At 49.2% G+C, this 19487-nt stretch overlaps 1 protein-coding gene across 1 annotated transcript in view; it reads right to left on the bottom strand.

Annotated features, from left to right (window-relative positions):
* Positions 1-7198, bottom strand: part of LOC114089277 (stimulated by retinoic acid gene 6 protein-like) — a 42360-nt gene extending 35162 nt beyond the window's left edge. The window contains exon 1 of the mRNA XM_027931079.2: positions 7045-7198. Within this exon, the coding sequence (XP_027786880.2) occupies positions 7045-7064 (20 nt within the window). The 5' untranslated portion in view covers positions 7065-7198. The remainder of the gene's footprint in view (positions 1-7044) is intronic.
* Positions 7199-19487: the final 12289 nt, after the last annotated feature.

Genomic DNA, 19487 nt, shown 5'->3' with positions numbered 1-19487 from the left:
TCCCTCAACCAGAGACACTCCGCCTCCTTCCCTTGGGGGGTTGGAGGGTCACTCCCCTCCGTCAGCCCCTCTGCAGCATTAGCACTTCTGCCTCAAGTTCCGTGTGGGGTTTTCATGTCTCATCTCTCATCTTTAGGGCATGGGATTTTTCAAAAACTAGAAGCAGGTTTTATTCAAAATTGGACTTGAATCATCCCCCACCTACCCCTACCCCTGGCTTCTGACTTGAGTCAAAGTACATTACAAATCCAGGCAAGTGCTTGAAGAAGGAGGGAAGGGAGGGAGGGAAGGAGGAAGGAGAGGGTGGAGGGTGAGGGAGAGGCACATGGCACGCATGTGGCTGAGCTGCCCCCACGCCAACCCGTCCACCATGATGTAAAACACCCCCAACCGCTCCTGCTCACAGGATCAGAATCCAGGGCTCTGGAATCCAACCACATGTGAGGTTTGACTGCCTCTGAGCACCCCTGATCCCCCATGGGACAGCCAGGAAGCCCCATTTGACCTCCCGAGGCCAACTTCCTCTTACTGGGTCAGTGGGGAAAGGGCAGGCTTTGGAGCTAGGCCGACCTGAGGGCAAGTCCCACCACACAACTGCTGTGTGGCCCTGGGCGAGCCATGCCCCTCTCTAGACCTTGTTCTTCTCTTCCTGGAAAGAGGTCCACTGCCACCCTTCAAGGTGCCAGGAGGATCAGATACAAGGAGAGTCACATGATGCCCTTCGTGACCTTGACAGGAACAGCAATCCTTCTCTCCCCACCATCCTTCCCTGCTTGTGGGCAGCTCTCACCAAAAAAAAAAAGTGTTTCTCCCTTTGCAAAGCTGAAAGGAGACACCACCAGATATGCTTCTGCCTCTGCAGACGCTGGCTGCTGCGCCTGTGTCCCCTGAGAGCCTTCGGGCCCTTCTCCAGGCTGAGCACCTCTGCCCTTCCTCGGTCTTCCTTCCTGTCCTCCCCAGCCTCCCCCAGTGTGTGTCATGACCAGCAGGGCGGGGAGTGCCAGGGCTCCCCTGCTCTTGGCCCCTGACCATGCAGTGGATTGCAATCTCCCACCTGGTTAACCAGTAGCCAAAGGCACAACCCACGCCTGGCCCCATGACCAATCTCACACTTCCCATACCTTTGCCCAGAATGGCCCCATCTTTGCCCCCATCCACTGGCCTCCTCTGATCCTCTGACAAAGAGGCCAGGCCAGGAAAACTGCATTGAATGGGTCCTAACTCTGTTATTCAATGCAGTGCCTCCTTAGCCTCAGGAAACCCTGGGTTTGCTTGGTCACTGGTGAATTGAGAGGGACAGACTGTGGCAGCAATCAGTCTACTGTGTGAGGAGGGTCTGTGTCTCACATTGGATGAGGAGCTCCTTGAAGGCTGGGACACTTCTCCTCATCTCCAAGTGCCCAATCCCTGGGCACAGTAGAGAGAGGCTCACTGCTATTTCTTAAACAGATAGATGGTGTGCTGACACCCCTTGAAATTCCAGCTATGGTTTAAGGGTTGTTTCTTAACTAATTTCACCCCCTCAACAGCTCTGTGAGAAAGGTACTATTCACCTCCTCACTTCACAGATGAGGAAACCGAGGCAAAGAAAAGAACCCTGTCCAAGTTAGCAAGGGAGGGAGCAGGCTTTGAGCTCCGACAACCTGCACAATCCCTCGGCTTCCAGCCATCGGATTCCATGACTCTTGTGGACAGGGTGGTCTGAGCTCTCTCAGGACAAAGATGAGACAACAGCAGAAGGGGTGACAGAGTGACTCACGCACCCTGTCACCTGGACACAGCTGTGAGAATCCACGGGGGAAAGCAGACCTTCTTTCAAAAATGAATTCCCTGGGCTGGGGCTGGGGCTCAGCGCTAGAGCACTCGCCTAGCACGGGCAAGGCCCTGGGTTCGATCCTCAGCACCACGTAAAATAATAAATAAAATAAAGGTGTTGTGACCAACTACAGCTAAAAAAGATATTTTAAAAATAATGAAGCCCCTGATGCCAGGGCAGTGGGGTGGGAAAGCAGTGGGGCGTCACAAAACACGACAGGCCATGTGTCCACAGGTGTCGAAACTGGGTGATTGATATGTGGGGTCCGCACACCATCCTCCCTTCTCCTGAATGCATGTGAGCTTTTCCCTAATGAAAAGTTTAAGTTTTTAAAATACGACAAAATGGAGCCCAGAAATACCATAAAACGCAGGCTGTCTTCTCTGTTTTCTTTCCAGTTCCTTCCTCCCCCTCAGGTCTGTCTCTTGGTCTCCCAGGTTGTTGTGTGACTCTCAGTCCGTCGCTCTGTTTCTTGGTTTGTCCCTGTGGGTGTCATTTTCTGTGACTCTGGGAATCAGGGAGAAAATGGCAGTGCCCCCCACACCCCCTGTCTTTATCCCCCATCTTCTCCCAGGGCCCCTCCTTTTCCTCTCCCTGTGTTCTCTTCTCCTTGCTTTGACCTCGTCACCCATGTTAAGTTAACTGCACATCGAGGCACGGTTGGCTCCCGGTTGGTGCCCCTCCTCTGGACTACACGCATGGGGTATTTTCATGCATGTTTAAAAAGCTCAGATAGATGGGCGCAGTGGCCCATGCCTGTAATCCCAGCAGCTTGGGAGGCCGAGGCAGGAGTATCACGAGTTCAAAGTCAGCCTCAGCAAAAGTGAGGCACTAAGCAACTCAGTGAGACCCTGCCTCTAAATAAAATACAAAATAGGGCTGGGACTCAGTGGTCAAGTGCCCCTGAGTTCAATCCCCACCCCCAAAAAAGGCTCATTTAATGCTGCCATGAAAGAAAATATTGGTGCTTCAATTCACAATAGCTAGACTGTGGAACCAACTTAGATGCCCTTCAATAGATGAATGGATTTTTAAAATGTGGCATTTATAAAAAAAAATGTGGCTGGAGTATTACTCAGCACTAAAAAATGACAAAATCATGGAATTTGCAGGGAAATGGATGGCATTAGAGCAGATTATGCTAAGTGAAGCTAGCCAATCCCTAAAAAACAAATGCCAAATGTCTTCTTTGATATAAGGAGAGCAACTAAAAACAGAGCAGGGAGGAAGAGCATGAGAAAAAGATTAACATTATTAAACAGGGACGAGAGGTGGGAGGGAAAGGGAGAGAGAAGGGAAATTGCATGGAAATGGAAGGAGACCCTCATTGTTATACAAAATTACATATAATAGGATGTGAGGGGAAAGGAAAAAAAATCAAGGGAGAGAAATGAATTACAGTAGATGGGGTAGAGAGAGAAGATGGGAGGGGAGGGGAGTGGGGATAGTAGAGGATAGGAAGGGCAGCAGAATACAACAGTCACTAGTATGGCAATATGTAAAAACGTGGATGTGTAACCGATGTGATTCTGCAATCTGTATACGGGGTAAAAATGGGAGTTCATAACCCACTTGAATCAAATGTATGAAATATGATATGTCAAGAGCTTTGTAATGTTTTGAACAACCAATAAAAAAAAAGAAAAGAAGATATTGGTGCTTGAAAAACACAAAAATCCATTTTCTACCTACCATTCTCCTCCTCCTCCTCCATCTCCTCCTTCTCCTCCTCCTCCTCCATCTCCTCCTTCTTCTCCTCCTCCTCCTCCTCCTCCTCCTCCTCCTCCTCCTCCTCCTCCTCCTCCTCCTCCTCCATCTCCTCCTCCTCCTCCTCCATCTCCTCCTCCTCCTCCATCTCCTCCTCCATCTCCTCCTCCTCCTCCTCCTCCTCCTCCTCCTCCATCTCCTCCTCCTCCTCCTCCATCTCCTCCTCCTCCTCCATCTCCTCCTCCATCTCCTCCTCCTCCTCCTCCTCCTCCTCCATCTCCTCCTCCTCCTCCTCCATCTCCTCCTCCTCCTCCTCCTCCATCTCCTCCTCCTCCTCCTCCATCTCCTCCTTCTCCTCCTCCTCCTCCTTCTCCTCCTCCTTCTCCTCCATCTCCTCCTTCTCCTCCTCCTCCTCCTTCTCCTCCTCCTCCTCCTCCTCCTCCTCCATCTCCTCCTCCTCCTCCTCCTCCATCTCCTCCTCCTCCTCCTCCATCTCCTCCTCCTCCATCTCCTCCTCCTCCTCCTCCTCCTCCTCCATCTCCTCCTCCTCCTCCTCCTCCTCCATCTCCTCCTCCTCCTCCATCTCCTCCTCCTCCTCCTCCATCTCCTCCTTCTCCTCCTCCTCCTCCTCCATCTCCTCCTCCTCCTCCTCCTCCATCTCCTCCTCCTCATCCTCCTCCTCCATCTCCTCCTCCTCATCCTCCTCCTCCATCTCCTCCTCCTCATCCTCCTTCTCCTCCATCTCCTCCTCCTCCTCCTCCTCCTCCTCCTCCATCTCCTCCTCCTCCTCCTCCTCCTCCTCCTCCATCTCCTCCTCCTCCTCCTCCATCTCCTCCTTCTCCTCCTCCTCCTCCTTCTCCTCCTCCTTCTCCTCCTCCTCCTTCTATTTTTTAAATAACCAAACCTGGGTGTAACTTCACAGCTATACCCCAGCCCTTTTTATTTTATTTTGAGACAGGGTCTTGCCAAGTTGCCCAGGCTGTCCTTGAACTTGAGATCTTCCTGCCTCAGCCTCCCGATCACTGAGATTACAGGTGAGCACCATCATACTTCCTACCATCCTTAACTGTAAAATAGAGTGTTGCTCATTTTCATTTCTTTTCCCCGACTAAACATAATAATAGCTATTGCTTGTTGGACGCTTGCCAGGTGCCGCATATTAGGCTCAGTTTCTTCCAGTTATTACCCCACTGAGCCCTCTCACAACCTGTGCAGTATGTACCCCCACTGCACAGACGAGAAAACTGAGGCTTTGGGGAGGTGGAGGAAAGCCCAAAGTCACTCAGCTACTGACTGACAGAGCTGGAATCCGAACCCTTCTTCCAGTTTCGAAACAGGAAACCCGTTCAGCACTAAAAGAACATGAAGATATTGATAATGCCTTCGTGTCTGGGATCCTCGGGGGTCCCCTACTCTTAACTGGTAGACCAATCTGAATAACACGCTCAGGCCTGAGGCTGCCCTGTGAGAAGGACCCAGACCAGCTAAACCATGTCCAGAGAGATGACCTTGATGGTGAGGAGGTCCTGGGAGGGACGAAGGGAGGCCCTTGGGGGCCTGGTGCTGACTTCTCGGCCTGCCAAGGGCCCAGAGGGCACAACTGGAAAGGTCTCTGGGCTCGGATCACGGGGTCAATTGCCTGCCTCCTGGGTATCTTTTGGGGTGTCCCATAGGTACCCCAGTCCAACCTGTCCCAACTGAATACTCCACCAGCCTGCTCCTCCTCTGGAGTCCTCGCCTCATGAGAGCCACACTACACACCCATCCGTCCAAAAAGAGGCCCAGAGTCACCTCCCCTCCTTCCCTGCCAAATCCAGTCCCATCTGTCCACACTCACAGCTTCCGCCTTAGTCCAGGCCACCTTCCTCTTCACTGAGACTGTCACCGGGGCCTTCTGTCCTCCTGCTACCTCCCACCTGTGCTCCACCTGGCTCAGAGGGACCTTTCTAAACACCCACAGCTCCTCCTTCTCTCCCAGCCGCAGAGCCTCACTGGAGAGAGAGGAGAAAGGGACAGGTCCCCTCGGACTCTCTGCTCCGCATCCCCCACCCCCCTCCAGCTGACACTTAGGGCTCTCCGTCCACCTGTCCTCCAAGAACCACCCCCTGCCCCGTCTGCTATTCTCCCCCCACTCCTCTCGGGCTCCCTCCCTCCTTTATTGTGTCTGGACGGAAGGGTTCTCCTTTTTTAAGCCTGGCAGGGTGTTCATGGCTCCTTCTTTCTCTTTTGTCCTCTACAGGACAAAATGTCTCCAATGTTCTAAGCAGATTCTGTGACACCAGTGATGGTCCTTTTTTTTTTTTTTTTTTGGTTATATCTTCTTAGATCTAAAACATTTCCGCGTTAGAGTAAGAATTCTTGATTCCCACCACATCTGGGCAGGACTTCGCAGATGTCCAATCTTTCCCATTTGGTGTTCATACGCCGTGGGCTAACCTCGCTCCTGACAGAACAGTTAGTAACAAAAAAGACAACAAAGCTGGGGAGGTGGCGCACACCTGTGATCCCAGTTACTCAGGAGGCTGAGGCAGGAGGATCGCTGGTTCAAAGCCAGCCTCAGCAACAGGGAGGCCCTAAGCAACACAGTGAGACCCTGTCTTTAAATAAACTACAAAATAAGGCTGGGGAGGTGGTTCAGTGATTGGGGGTCCGTGAGTTCAATCCCTGGCACCAAAAACAACAACGATAACCAAATACAACAGAAAACGAATATTGGCAAGGATAAAGAGGAAAAGGAACTCACACCAGTTGGTGGGAATGTAAGTCAGCACAGCCACTATGGAAACAATAGGAAGGTTCCTCAAAAAATTCAAAATAGAGCAACCACAGGATTCAGCAACCCCACTACTTACTGGGTTTATATTCAAAAGAAATGAAATTGCTATGTCAAAAAGATACAGCAAGCCAATGCCGATGGCAACACTATTCACAAGAGCCAAGATAGAGAATCAACCTAAATGTCCAACAGCAAAGAACAGGTAGAGAAATATGGTTCATCAACACAATCGGGACAGAGAAAGAGGGCAGTCCTGTCATTTGAGCAACCTAGAAGACAGGGGAGGATACCATGTTAAGCAAAAGGAACAGACACCTAAAGGCAAGCACTCATTATCTCATTCATATGAACAATCCAAAAAGGCTGATCTCATACACAGTGAAGGGTAGGAAGTGTATGCCAGAGCCTGGGGGGGAAGGAGCCCAGGGATGGAGAGACTGGTCACGGGCACCGGTTACGGGGGCTATTCCACCTGATTAATAGATTAACAAACTGGGGTCAGAAACTGCAGAGTTGGGATTTGAACCCAGAACCCTCTAATTCCACGTCTGGTCTCTGTTCACTCACTCTGTGGCTCTGAACCAAAGATGAAAGGAATGACCCAGGAACCTACCCCTGCTTCTTTCCTCCACGCCAGCCCGCCTGCACATTACCTAACCCCTGCCTTCTCCCAGTTTCCATCAATCAACATACAAGACAGGTGCCTGGGACACGCAGTTGTCCCGCCTCATTACCTGGCACTCACCTTGCGTTTGCAGTGAACATCTGGCTGGTAACGGGCCACCTGAAGCCCGGGTGGGCGATGCACTAGCGGACGAAGGGTCTCTGGATTGTTCTTGGGGCTCCTGGTTATGACTGCTTCCTCTGGGCTGGTGTTCTCGCCAAGTCTCTTCCCCGCACCCAACAGGCAAATACCCAGTCAAATATTTACCTGAGCAAGGAAAGCAGGAGAGCAGCCCTCTTCCTGGTTTCACAACACCCTGGCTTCACTTCTGCTCTTCCTCTCCTTCTCATATTGCAAAAGTGGGAGCTGCTCTCCTGCAGCCTCTCCTCCCCTCACTGCTGACCCTTACGGGACCCCCCGCCTGGCCCTTCAGTTGTCAGAGCTTCGTCCCGCAGCTGTGGCCCCTTAGACTAGCTATGAAAATTATTATAGGCAATAAACTAGGAATGTGCCTCACAGCAGGTCAACTCGACTCCCTGACTTGCTGGTTCCCCTTGGAAACAAGGCAGCCCGTTTGCTGGGGAAAGAAGCTGGAGATAAGTTCAAACTGAACCTCACCTGCATGCAGAGCCAGCTGCCCGCCTGCCAGCCTTCCTGCTCCCTGTGCAGAAAATAAGGCTGCTGCTGGGTGGGACCTTCCCAGGCTGGACCCTACTCAGGAGCTAACACAGGACGAGGTTTCACCCATGGGCTGGGAAGGGAAGTGATCGACGTGGTCAAGAAGCAAGGCTGTCTGTTTCCCCCTCTTTCCTCATCTGCTGGTTGGACTCCAGGGCTGTACAGGAAGTGAAATCATAAGATTGAAGGAGCCTGGGTCCTTGACTCACCATGTAGAGGAAAAGGCCTCCTACGGACCATCCTCCTATAGACTAGCCCATGAGCAAGAAACAAAGTCTTCTTGTAATACTCCAGCGGTGTGTGGGGCTTTCTTGTTGCAATAGCTCATAGGGCTGTTTAATGTGGCACAGAGAATGAGGGACTTGTGAGCATCATGTGGTTCAGGTTCTGTATGTTAAGAATAAGACCTTGTTGTAATTGAGATAACTCTTTAATGATCCGATGTCCAAATACAGTCATGTTCTAAAGTAATGGGAGTTAAAACTCCAGCAAGTGAGTTTGGAGCAGACACAATTCAGACCATAATACCCCAGATCGAATCAGCTACAAGGGAGCAGGAAAGGGCCTTGGAGGCAATGAACAGACACCCTAACTGACAAAGCCTGGCCATTTGTGGCACCCACCTGCTTCCCTTTAACCCTGCCTAGACACCTCCACCCACCCTGATCATCAGCACCAAATTTGTTCATTGAGTCCTTTCTTGACATAGTAACTGCCTGGAAATATCTTCTGATCGATACAGTGTAATCTGGGTTTAGTCTACACACCTCTTGTATCTTGGATATAGGGCTTCTGTGTTTTTTCACTTAGACACATTTATGGAGATCACTATGGTGCAGTGGTTCAGAGTGTGGACTTGGGGAAAGACTCTACAATTTCTTAATTGTGCAACTATAGGCAAGCTACATCATGACCCTGTTTTAACTGGGATGAGTTACACCTACTTCATGGGCATGTGTCACTGTGACCAAAATACGTGACATAAACAACTTGAAGGAAGAAAAGCTCATTTTGGTTCAGGGTTCCAAAGATTTCAGTCTGTAATTGGCTGACTCCATTGCTATGGGCCTGAGGGGATGCAGAAAGTCATGGTGGAAGGGCGTGGTGGAGGAAAGTGGCTCAGCTCAGGGCAGCCAGGAAATGGGGCGGGGGTGTGTGTCCCAGGTCAAGACCCCAGTGATCTACTCCCTCCACTTGCTTCCACCTTCTAGTAGTTTATCCAGCTATTAATGGATTAATCCACCAAATTATGAGGTCAGAGCCCTCAGTATCCAATCATTGCCTAAGAGCCTCACCTCTGAACCTTGCTGTTTTGGGGACCACACTTTCAACAAATGAGCTTTGTGGGGATGTTCCAAATCCAAACCCTAACAACATGCAAGGTTGAAATGAGCTAAGATACAAAACGCTCAGCAGAGTGATTGACACCCAGGTAAGCACTCCAGGAACATTATTATTCTTGGGGACCTACTGTGTGCCAGGAACTGCTTGGGATGCTAAGTGTATAGTCACATCACAGCTGATAGTGTCCAAGTCCCAGCTTCCCCGACAGATCCTAGTGACTTGGAAACCACAACCAGATGTGAGTCGGCACACCTGGGACACAGGAGAGGCTCTGTAAATGCTTCTTCTCGAAGTAAAACAAGGCAAGGAAGATGAAAGAAGACATGAAGACTGAGTACAGCAGAACTCCTTCCTCTAGCCCAGGCCCTCGGCTTCACCCGGAGAGTCCGTTGATGGTGCATTTCTGCTGCGTCGCTCAGAAGAAAAAATCTGAAGCTCTTCTCCTCCTAGGCACAGGGAGATGCTCTCTCTTCCTGGAGCACCCTTCTGCCAGTGCTTCCTGGCTCTGCCGCCCAAAATGTTTTCAAGTCTTGGGGGATCACGGTGGTCTTCCTCAGCACCCTACAATTCCTCTCTTTCCACCATTAACAGAGAGTCATGATTGATTGTCACAAACTCCCCAGGGAGGTTGGGAAGGCAGCCACTTTAAAATGGAGAAGAGCTAAGACATTTATTCTCAGATGCTGACATTCAAGGAAGTATCGTCCATGGTAATGAGGACCCAGTGCTGAGGGGCTGTCGCACTCCACACGTGAGACCCAGCACAACTCCACAACGTGGTGAATTTCCCTCCTTCTCCCAAGCTTTTGCATTTCAGTGTTGAATTCAAGCAGAATTTGATCTGTTATCTCCAGAACATTTCAACATCTCATTTATCTCCCCCATGAAAACCCATGCAAGCCTTTTGAACCCTGCTTGTTCTAGCCAATGTTTACTGATTCTATTTTTTGACTGAGGCATTTGAAGACTCTGACTTCACCTGGCTTGGTGATAAAGGACACTGAGCAGAACAGAGCTTCCAGCCCTCCACTAGAGACCTCTTCCTAGAAGCTATGGAAGAGTGCCACCCGCTGGCAGAGATGTCAAACTACACCGGTTTAGGAGGTTAGTATATTTGACCCCTGTATTTAGCAGGGCTCAGAGTGTGGGCAGTGCCACAGAAGGAAAGTCAACAGCCCCTCATGAAGGCCGTGCTTGTCTCCCAAATGTTGGGTGCTTATCTCAGGATGGCCTCTATTTATCCTATATAGAGAGGGCTCAGTTACTAAATTCAACGGAGCCCAGATGCCTGGAGGACCCAGTGCAGTGGTTGTCAGGGGTGAGACTGTCTGAGGAGTGACTGTTCTAGAATCCACAGGTGATGTGTGGCAGAGATGGGGCTCAAAACATCCTCACCTAATCCAATGTTCTTCCTGTGTATGTTTTACAACCAGAAAAATGAATGTCAGAAACAATCATCAAAAAGAAACAAATTAATTTATATTCCCATCCCATTTCTTCTCTGTTCACAGGCCAGCTTGGCTCCTCCCTCTTGGAAGAATAAAGCCAAGCTCCTTAGCTAGGCATTCAGTGGTCTTTGTGATCTGGCCCCAGGTTGTCTTTCCAGATGATTCTAGAGAAGACTCAGCTCTGGAAAAGTCTACAGAGACACTGGGACTCAGGGCCCATCCACCTCCCCTCTCCTCCTTCATTGCTCTGTAGGAAGCCCCTATGCACCAAGAACTAGGCCAGCTCCTAAGGTCAGAGGCTCTGGGGTCACGCCTGCCCCTTCTTCCCAGGTAGGCCAACGGCCTGGCGTGTGCAGTGTCCTCCCTGGGGAGAGTTTTAGTGTTTTGCAATGTCACCCATATGGAATGCAGGGAACAGGGAAGCGCTAACTGTACTGGAATGCAGGTAGTGACAAATCACTGTGATGGGGCCACATGGGACAGACAGGGGCAGAAGATCAGGTCCTGCAAAGGCCACTTCTAGCACACCAGGAACAGGAAGGCCAACCATGTGAGGAAGAAGAGCTCTGGACAGGGACTCCCAGAAACCTAGGTCCTCGATCCCACTCTGCTAAGGGCTGTGTGGTGTTAACGTTTAAATATAAAACGTCCCCTCCAATGTACGCGTTGTACTCAGCTTTTGTGGTGGTGTTGGGAAGTGGGGTCTTTAAGAGACAATTAGACCATTAAGTGGGGTTCATACGTTTGAGTTTTCACTCTCTTGGGACTGGATTTCTTACTGCCAGAGCTGCTGGTTATAAAGCAAGTGCCTCCCATGTTTTGCCTCTCTCACACACACACTCACTCACACTTCCACTTCCTGCCATACGTGAACAGCACAAGGTCCTCAGCAGAAGCTAAGAAGTTGCTGGCACTGTGCTTTTGGACTTCCCAGACCCAGAGCCATGAACCAAAATAAACTTCATTTCTCTATAAATTACCCAGCCTCAGGTATTCTGTTATAGCTACAGAAAATTAAGAGAGCAAACTTGAGCAACTCCATTCCTACTCCATGATGCAGTTACCCCCTTGGTCTAGTGGGGATGTCAGCAGGTGACCTTGAAGATCCTTCTGCCTACTGGGCGAGCTCAGTTGTCATCTCTGAAACCTCAGACATCCCCCCTCCCCTGCCAACTCCATTGCTGCATAAATGTGGAGAGCCATTCTCACACGTGACTGGGCAACTACCGGTTTGGGTCTGAGGCGCTCTGGCTAATCTGTGTCAGAGTTTCCCGGCCCTCTCCTGATGAGAGAGCCCGTCCGTGTGGGGGTGTGACTGACCACTGACCCTGGGGGCCAATCACTGACCCTGACCTTGGAGTGCAGCCCCCCTCAACCTTCATTGGATGGAATTCTCCCCTGAATTTCTTGTTCCCCAATAAAAGGCTACTCCCTGGAGCGCTCGCTCTCTCTCTCTCCTGCTAGCCCTGAGTAATCCCTGCTGCCCTACCGGGCAGTTAGAGGTGGAAGCCAGAGGGGGAGCCATCTCGAACCTGGTCATAGAAAAAGGTAACTGAGTCTGTGTGTTTTATTTCGATCTCGCTAGCTAACTTTAATGCCAAGAACCTCATTAATGAAACCAGTGCGCTGGTCGCATGGTGGACATAAACACTCATACCTCTGAGAATTTTGTGATTTCACTATGTGTTTCTGTTCTTTCTTTTTGACCAAGAGCTGTTTATCCCAATACTCTGACTCCTAATAATTAGGAAATATGCCCGGATTGATGTTTGAGGAACAACCATTCCCATATCTGTAATTCTGAAATTGGCCACAAGGTGGCGCTTTGCCACAGACGACTGACACTGCTATTTGGTTGATGGCTCTAGGAAGATGCTGAAAGAAGCAGCAGAAAAACCTTTCTGCAAAGGCCTATCCTCTCTGGCCTCTTCCCCCTCCTGTAAAATGGCAGTCTATCAAACAGCAATACAGACCTGATGCACTGTGGCCAAATCGGGGTTGCACCATTTCCAATCCCAGCAGGTGGGGCCCAGCTAGGGACCTGTCTTCACTGACCCTTCCAGCCTGGCCCCCACTCCTCCCCACTCCCTGGGCCACTGCAGCTGTGTGGCTTTCTCCTCCTTCCCGATTTCACTGTGCTCTCTCTGAACTGCATGGCTTGGCTTCCCGCACACTGCTCTCCACCAGGTTCCCTCTCTCCACTCTCTTTCCAGGCCAACATCTTTTGGCTCTTTGAGAGTCAGTTTAGAAATCTCCTTCTGCAGAAAGCCTTCTTTGACAACCCCACTCCCATACGTTTTTTGGTACCAGGGATTGAACCTATGGGTGCTGCACCACTGAGCCTCAGATCATTTTTATATTTTATTTAGAGACAGGGTCTTAATAAGTTGCTTAGGGCCTCACTAAGTTGCTGAGAGGCTGGCTTTGAACTTCCAGTCCTCCTGCTTCAGGCTCCCAAGCTGCGAGGATCACAGGCGTGCACCACCACATCCCCCGCCTCCATATTTTTCTATGGCAACATTGACTGCACTGAAATTGCTTCCTCATGCCACCAGCTTGAGCATAGAGCTGGTGTGTTTCTGTTCTTTCTTCTTGACCAAGAGCTGTTTATCCCTGTGCTTCATCCCCGGGGCCTAGCAGAGGACTTGCACACAGGGCTGGGCCTCAAAAAGTTTGAGGAATGAAGAACGGATGAGTCCATGAATCAGTGAGTCTATAAACTAAGAGGTGTGCTGCAGCAGTATGAACAGAGTCCGGCTCTCCTCCACAACAGGGGAGATGTTTGGAGAATAAGAAAAACAAAACCAAAAACCTCTAATGTTTTCCCTGACTGGGGAGGGCACTCGATGCTCCTTAGCACAACAAGGGCACGTTATTACCTTGAAAGGAGTAGGGCCAGAGGCAGGTCCCTCTAAAGAAGGCTCTCCTCTAAGAAAATGGATCCCCCTGCTGGCAAGATTACATCTCATTCAATTATTTGTGGGGGGGGGGGGGGGGGAGAAACGGTCGAAGCTATTTTACTATCTGTAGAAAGAGAAAGTTCCAGGGGCTTCCACAAGGCCCTGCCTCTCAAAATGGCCCTTACGTTGTGTGTCAAAGTCACGTTGAGACTGGTTGCCAGGTATGTCTGTATATTCAGGAGCTGGGGAAGTAACTACAGGGTGGTCACTGGGATTTGAATTCAATCCCTCGGTGCCATCAGCCCGACTCGGACTGTGGCTCACTGTAGTAGATGTCAGTGGTCCCCTTGGAAAGAGCTTACAGGATGTTTGACAGAATACATTTATACAGAGTCTGTCTTTAAGGGGATCTGGATTCCCTTTCATGCAATGGGGCTAGTTTAGATCTGAAAAACAGATGAGAGGCCCCCGCTGTCCTCTGTGGTGATTCCAATTGACTTGTGGACACCAGACTTGCAGTTTTTCCTGTTATGTGGAGCATGGGACACTTCAGTAGGATGCTCATCTATGTCATTCTTAAGGATATGGTGATGACTAGTCAATGCCAAAGGTCCCTGTGGGTCAAAACACTGGGACGCCCACCCGATCCTGCTGCCTATTATGGGATATGTGCCCCGCTATCTTTGGCACATTTTGCTACCACTGGGCCCCTGCTATTCTGGGAACCCATCATCTGTAGTGGAGTCAGAGAGCCCATCTCAGTGGGGGAACTCTTATCTCATGTGGCCACCAGGAGGTTTTCAAGGATATTAGTGCTCCTCTCACTTGTGTATTTCCCAGTATCACAGTGAAGGGAACATCCTCTGTGACCCCTTGGGGAACGTAGTGGGTGGGTGGCCGTGCAGATTGTCCACAGTAAATCAATCCTAACTTCTACTTAAGCCCTAGTATTCCTTCCTGTACAACACACCAAGAAAGTTCTGGCATCTCAATATCACTACATGGAGGTCATCACTGAGTCCTAGTTTTATTCCAGGAGTTAAGTAAACTATAGAGCTACCATGTTGAATTTCTGGAAGGGGCACTTGTATTCATAAATTTGATTTAATACAGAGTTGCATTGCCTCCTCCTCCCTCTAAGGCCATTGGAATCCATTCATGCACATGTTCCTTGGGCTTCTACAGTAGCCACACTTTCTGGCATAGAAGCTCTATCTTCTCAGGTCAGGCTTTGTATCCACCCTACTCAAGCACATCTGATGCCCTTTGGGAATCTAGTGGCCACAAGACGTAGGTGTTGAGGAGAAAGGGTACTCCTTGCAAGGCAACTGCCTGGGTGACCTTTTTACAGGGTCCTTAGGCAAAGGAAAGTGAATCTTCTCAGACATGATGCCCAAGCTGCTTCCAAGGCAAGAGAGGCTCAGAATGAAGAGGCCCCCGCTCTCCTCTGTGGTGATTCCAGTTGACTTGTGGACATCAGACTTGCAGTTTTTCCTGTTATGTGGAGCATGGGACACTTCATGTGACACTTAAGTCATTAGAATATGTTACATTCCTCAGCAAACAACATATTCTCTGTAGGAGAAATGTGGACTCAAAGACTTTTCTGTACCAATAAGAAGAATACAAGTTACCCTGAAGCAGGTGAACTTTTGTGACCTTTACACAGACTAGATTCCAAGACTCAAGGAGACCAGATAACTAGAAGCAAAGTCCCCCAACCACAAAATCTGTAAGGATAAGTCCCAATTAGAACTGGTCAGCATGGGACAAAGTAACCCAGAGGGGCCTTGGATCTTTAGCATGTCATTAAAATAGTAAAAATCTCCCCACCACCATGCACAGTGAGGACTCGAAAGTCTGACGCAATCCTGCTGTCAGTCAAAAGTGGAGAGGTGGACCTGAGTGGGACTCTTGGAAGCTCCCTGGGACCTCCGATGAAACAGAAGGGCAGGAGAGGCACACTGTCCCTCTATTCTCTGAGAGGATGCACTCTCTTTCTCCCTTAAGGGGATCCCTTTTCCTTTCTCTTCTATTGAACTCCTGCCTGTTCCTATGTGTGACTCACTTGAATTCTTCATGCAAGATTGCAAGAACCAGTGGATGCAGACCCCCATGGTCACTTAGGTGGATCTCACTCTGTAACATTAATCAGTGTCCCAACAGATTGGCAAGGCTGTAAATTCAACTTATGCTATAATCATGCAGCCCACATACTTAAATTGTATTTGTCATTTTCAGGAATACTGACCTGCAGCTACAAGAAACATAATTCTTATATTTTTTAAATAAATAACTTACACTACCATTGGAGCTTATTTCTAGATGAGCTCTGTAGTTATTTGACTGTGACTCATGTTTGAGGGTGCTTTCCCAGGACCACTCTGGTAGGCATTGAGATGTCATTCAGGGCCTAGTTAGGGAACACGCAGAGCTTAATATAAAAAAGTATTAACTTAGTAAGCAACTGCAGAGACAGTCACCACCACTAAGATTAGAACAAAGGGAAAGTTGGAATTTTTAAAACTTGGAAGCCCACAGGAGGGGACCTTGGGGCTGAAACACCTTTGCAGGAGTCTGCTACTTGGCCTATGGGAGTGTTTTTGAACTTGGAGTAGGGACCCTGTGGGGCTGGGGCAGCCCATTTGGAGTGGACCTGACTGCCAGCATCCCCTCAGCAGTATGTGAGCCCCAGAAGCTCTCAGACCCCGTAGCCACTCCCTACCAGGTCACCCGGTACTTGTGCAATACAGAGATAGCGAAGGTCTAAGCTTCTGGTGCTGCCTCTCCATGGCTCCTCCCTCTTTTGTGTCTTACACCCCCCAAATCTCAGTTCCGCAGCCAAAACTCTGATGCCCCTGTAAAGCCAAACCCTGAGGACCACTTGCCCACCTCCCTGCACTGTGGCCTAGAAGGCATCCCCAGGGGTGACCCCAAGGAAATGTGGCCCCATCCTCCCTCTCAGGGACCACTGCCCTGTGTCAGAACACTGTCCAGTGCCTGCCCATGTAGATTTATTCATTTTGTCCAAATTTCACAGTTGTTAATGCAGGAGGGAAAGTCCCCTGTCATTCTTTTTTGGCTGCTCAGCAGCTGAATTCCTGTCTTCCCCATCTGCCTCTTGCCATGTCCCCTGTACACTGCATGGAAGCAAAATCTGTCCCTTGACAATCCCTGCCCATCACTCAGGGGCCTTTCCGCTGGAAACACACCTCTCCCCCTGCTCTGGAGTGGCCCATGGGAGGTCTGAAGACGTGGATTTTTATGGCCTCTCAGCCTGGAGCAGGGCCTTCTGAGTGGCCTGTCTGTTCAGCTTAAGATTCAAATGCATGGCCTGTTCATGGAGAGGCCGCTCACTTGAACTCCTGTCCTCTTCCTCTTGGAAGCTCCCCAAGGACAGGGATAAAAGGCTCCCGCCATTTCTCACCATGCAAAACTGGAGAAATGAATGGAGACATTCGCTTTTGCTTCAGAAGCTACAGGGTGTGCACGCATCCACTCTAAGTGGGGCTTTAACTAGTTTTCCCTGGGTCCTTTGTATCCAGGCCATAAGCAGAAGAGGTGGAAGTCACACCATCCATGCAGAGTAGCCTCCACCCCCCACCCCTGCCCCGCCCCCATGCCTGGGATCTTACCACCTGCCAGACAATAGGGCACCTCAACCCACTTCCCTGCTGGGAGAATTGTCCCTTCTGTTTCCCATCATCCTGCAGGGCTTGGCAGGTGTGGCCCACAGTGTTAATAGGTACCTTGGGATTCGGGGAGGGAAAGAACTATCTGATGGCAATAGGTTTGTGGGTGATTTAAAAAAGAAACCAGACACTGCAGATCTGCCTTCAAAGCTTTGGAATGTTTTCTCCACCCAGATACTCAGACTTTGATGCCCCAGGCTTAGTGTTGGAAAATGAGTCTTGCTTTAATTCTCAGCGCCATTATGCAAACATAATGTTCTCCCTACCATTTAAAAGGAATGTAGATGGTATGTAAATGTACCGCTGTGGGATTGTATATTCCAACTCGCATTAAGCATACATTAATTTCTTAATAATAACATCATTCAGTTACTGCTCCCTCAATATTTGCATAAAAAGGGGGCCAATCATTGCTCTTTGCATTTGCCACATTCTGTCTGGTCTGTTTCTCAGGTCAGGCTTTGTACTATGGGAATGGTGGTTTAGTTTGAGGAGATTAAAAATCATCTCGCTCAGCTCCTAAGGTTTTGACCCCCTTTCCATGCTTCTAGCTAAGACATCCTTGAACTTTTCCATTGACAGGGAGTTCACTACCTATGGAGCCACCTATTTTCTCTTAGGACAATCAGGAATCATTTTCAAGTTTGAACATAGCAGGTAGGATGTCCCTGAAATACAGTGTAGGATTTATCTTTTTGTTTCCCAGTCCTGCTCTGTTCCACTAACATTATAAGTGTTTCCTTTACATCATTAAACCATCTTAAAATTCTTTGCATACAAACACACATATGTAAAAATATGCTACCACACTAGATGTACACATTACAATTGCCATTTCATTAAACGATATACTATAAACATCTTTTTATTCCAACTAACCACATCTCCTTCCTCTCCTTCCTTAATGCCTGCATAATCCATAGTTTATTTAATCATTGCCTGCCAGTGGGCATGTAGGTTGTTTCAACTTTTTTTGGCGGGGGGGGGGGGGGGTACCAGGGATTGAACTCAGGGGGACTTGACCACTGAGCCACAACCCCAACCCTATTTTGTATTTTATTTAGAGACAGGGTCTCACTGAGTTGCTTAGCGCCTCACTGATGCTGAGGCTGGCTTTGAACTCGTCAACCTCCTGCCTCAATCTCCCAAACTCCTGGGATTACAGGCGTGCATCACCGCACCTGGCTCCAGCTTTTGCTGTAGTGACCAACTCCAGGAGGAAATCTTCACCTAGAATGAATATCTCCCAAGGAGAGATTCACAGACGGGCACAGAAAGTCAAGGGGTGTGAACCGGTTAAAAGGCCATTCCAGGTAAAGACAGCGATGGAAAGTAACCACTAGTAAGTACTGAGAGGTGAGCCGGGCACTTTAGTTAGCAACATGGTCACCTTTATTCCTCACCACTGCTTCCTCCCACTCCTGTGGCCCCTGACCATCTCTACTCTAGGTGGCTGATTATAAAGTAAGAACTAGAGTCGACTGGCCAGGTGGCTTTGCTCTGCCTACCACAAAAAGTGTCCTCCAAAGGAGCTCCTTTCTGAGAATATGGACACTCCCTGGAAAAGTGCAAACCCGGAAAGAACTGGGCTTGGGAAGCAAAGTGGACACCACCCAACAGTGTTATAGCTGGTCTTCTCAGGCACCAGAGGCTTTCTCCACTCTAGGAGCTCAGCAAAGGAAAGAAAGGAAAAGACAAACAAAAAGGCAGCCCAGGGCAAATATGAGGTAGCAAGTGAGGACAGGAAAAGTTTCCCAGAAAGCCTGGCCAGCAAGTTCCTCCCTCTGGTCAGCATCTTAACTTGGCTGCTCCTCAAATTCCAGCAACCAAGACTTCCTTAAGGCCAGAGGGGGTGCACAGAGCCCAGATCAGAGTAGGTTTAGGGGCAGCAGGAATAACTGACGGCAAGAACCTGCATCTCTCCAACATGCTTTCCCCAGGGGACCTCAGGCACCCTGACACTTGTGCACCAGGACTTCATTGGAACATTGTTTGCAGTAACAAAAGAACAGAAAACAACCGGTGTCAATAACTCCGATTGTGTGCAACCAAACACTGCAAAATTTAACTGCCCAAAGGCTACTTTCACTTGAACTCCAGAATATATCACTGGAGCTCATCTAAACGAAGTCACCGATGACCATAAGATACGTCATGAATTTATGTAGCATTAAGAAACACACACCACCAATTAAACCATGCCATCAATTGTACAAGAGGCTGGATTTCAGAGATGATACACGGTGGGGAAGCTGTGAAATATTTTAAAGGAGAGAGCTTATAAATCATAAATGTTTTAATAGACACAAAACATTATATATCCAAGAACCTGATAGCAAGACTGGCCTTTATAAACCAGAGTAGGGGATGGGATTCAGGATAAGAGAGAAACCCTGTTTTCATCGTTCGTCTTTTTGTAAAATCTGAAAAATTCAACTACATACTCCCTTTTAAAAATAAAA

The sequence above is a fragment of the Marmota flaviventris genome, chromosome 13 (assembly GCF_047511675.1).
Source record: "Marmota flaviventris isolate mMarFla1 chromosome 13, mMarFla1.hap1, whole genome shotgun sequence".
NCBI lineage: Eukaryota > Metazoa > Chordata > Mammalia > Rodentia > Sciuridae > Marmota > Marmota flaviventris.
Note: the sequence above shows the minus strand (reverse complement) of the source record. Positions and strands in the feature narration are given on the sequence as shown.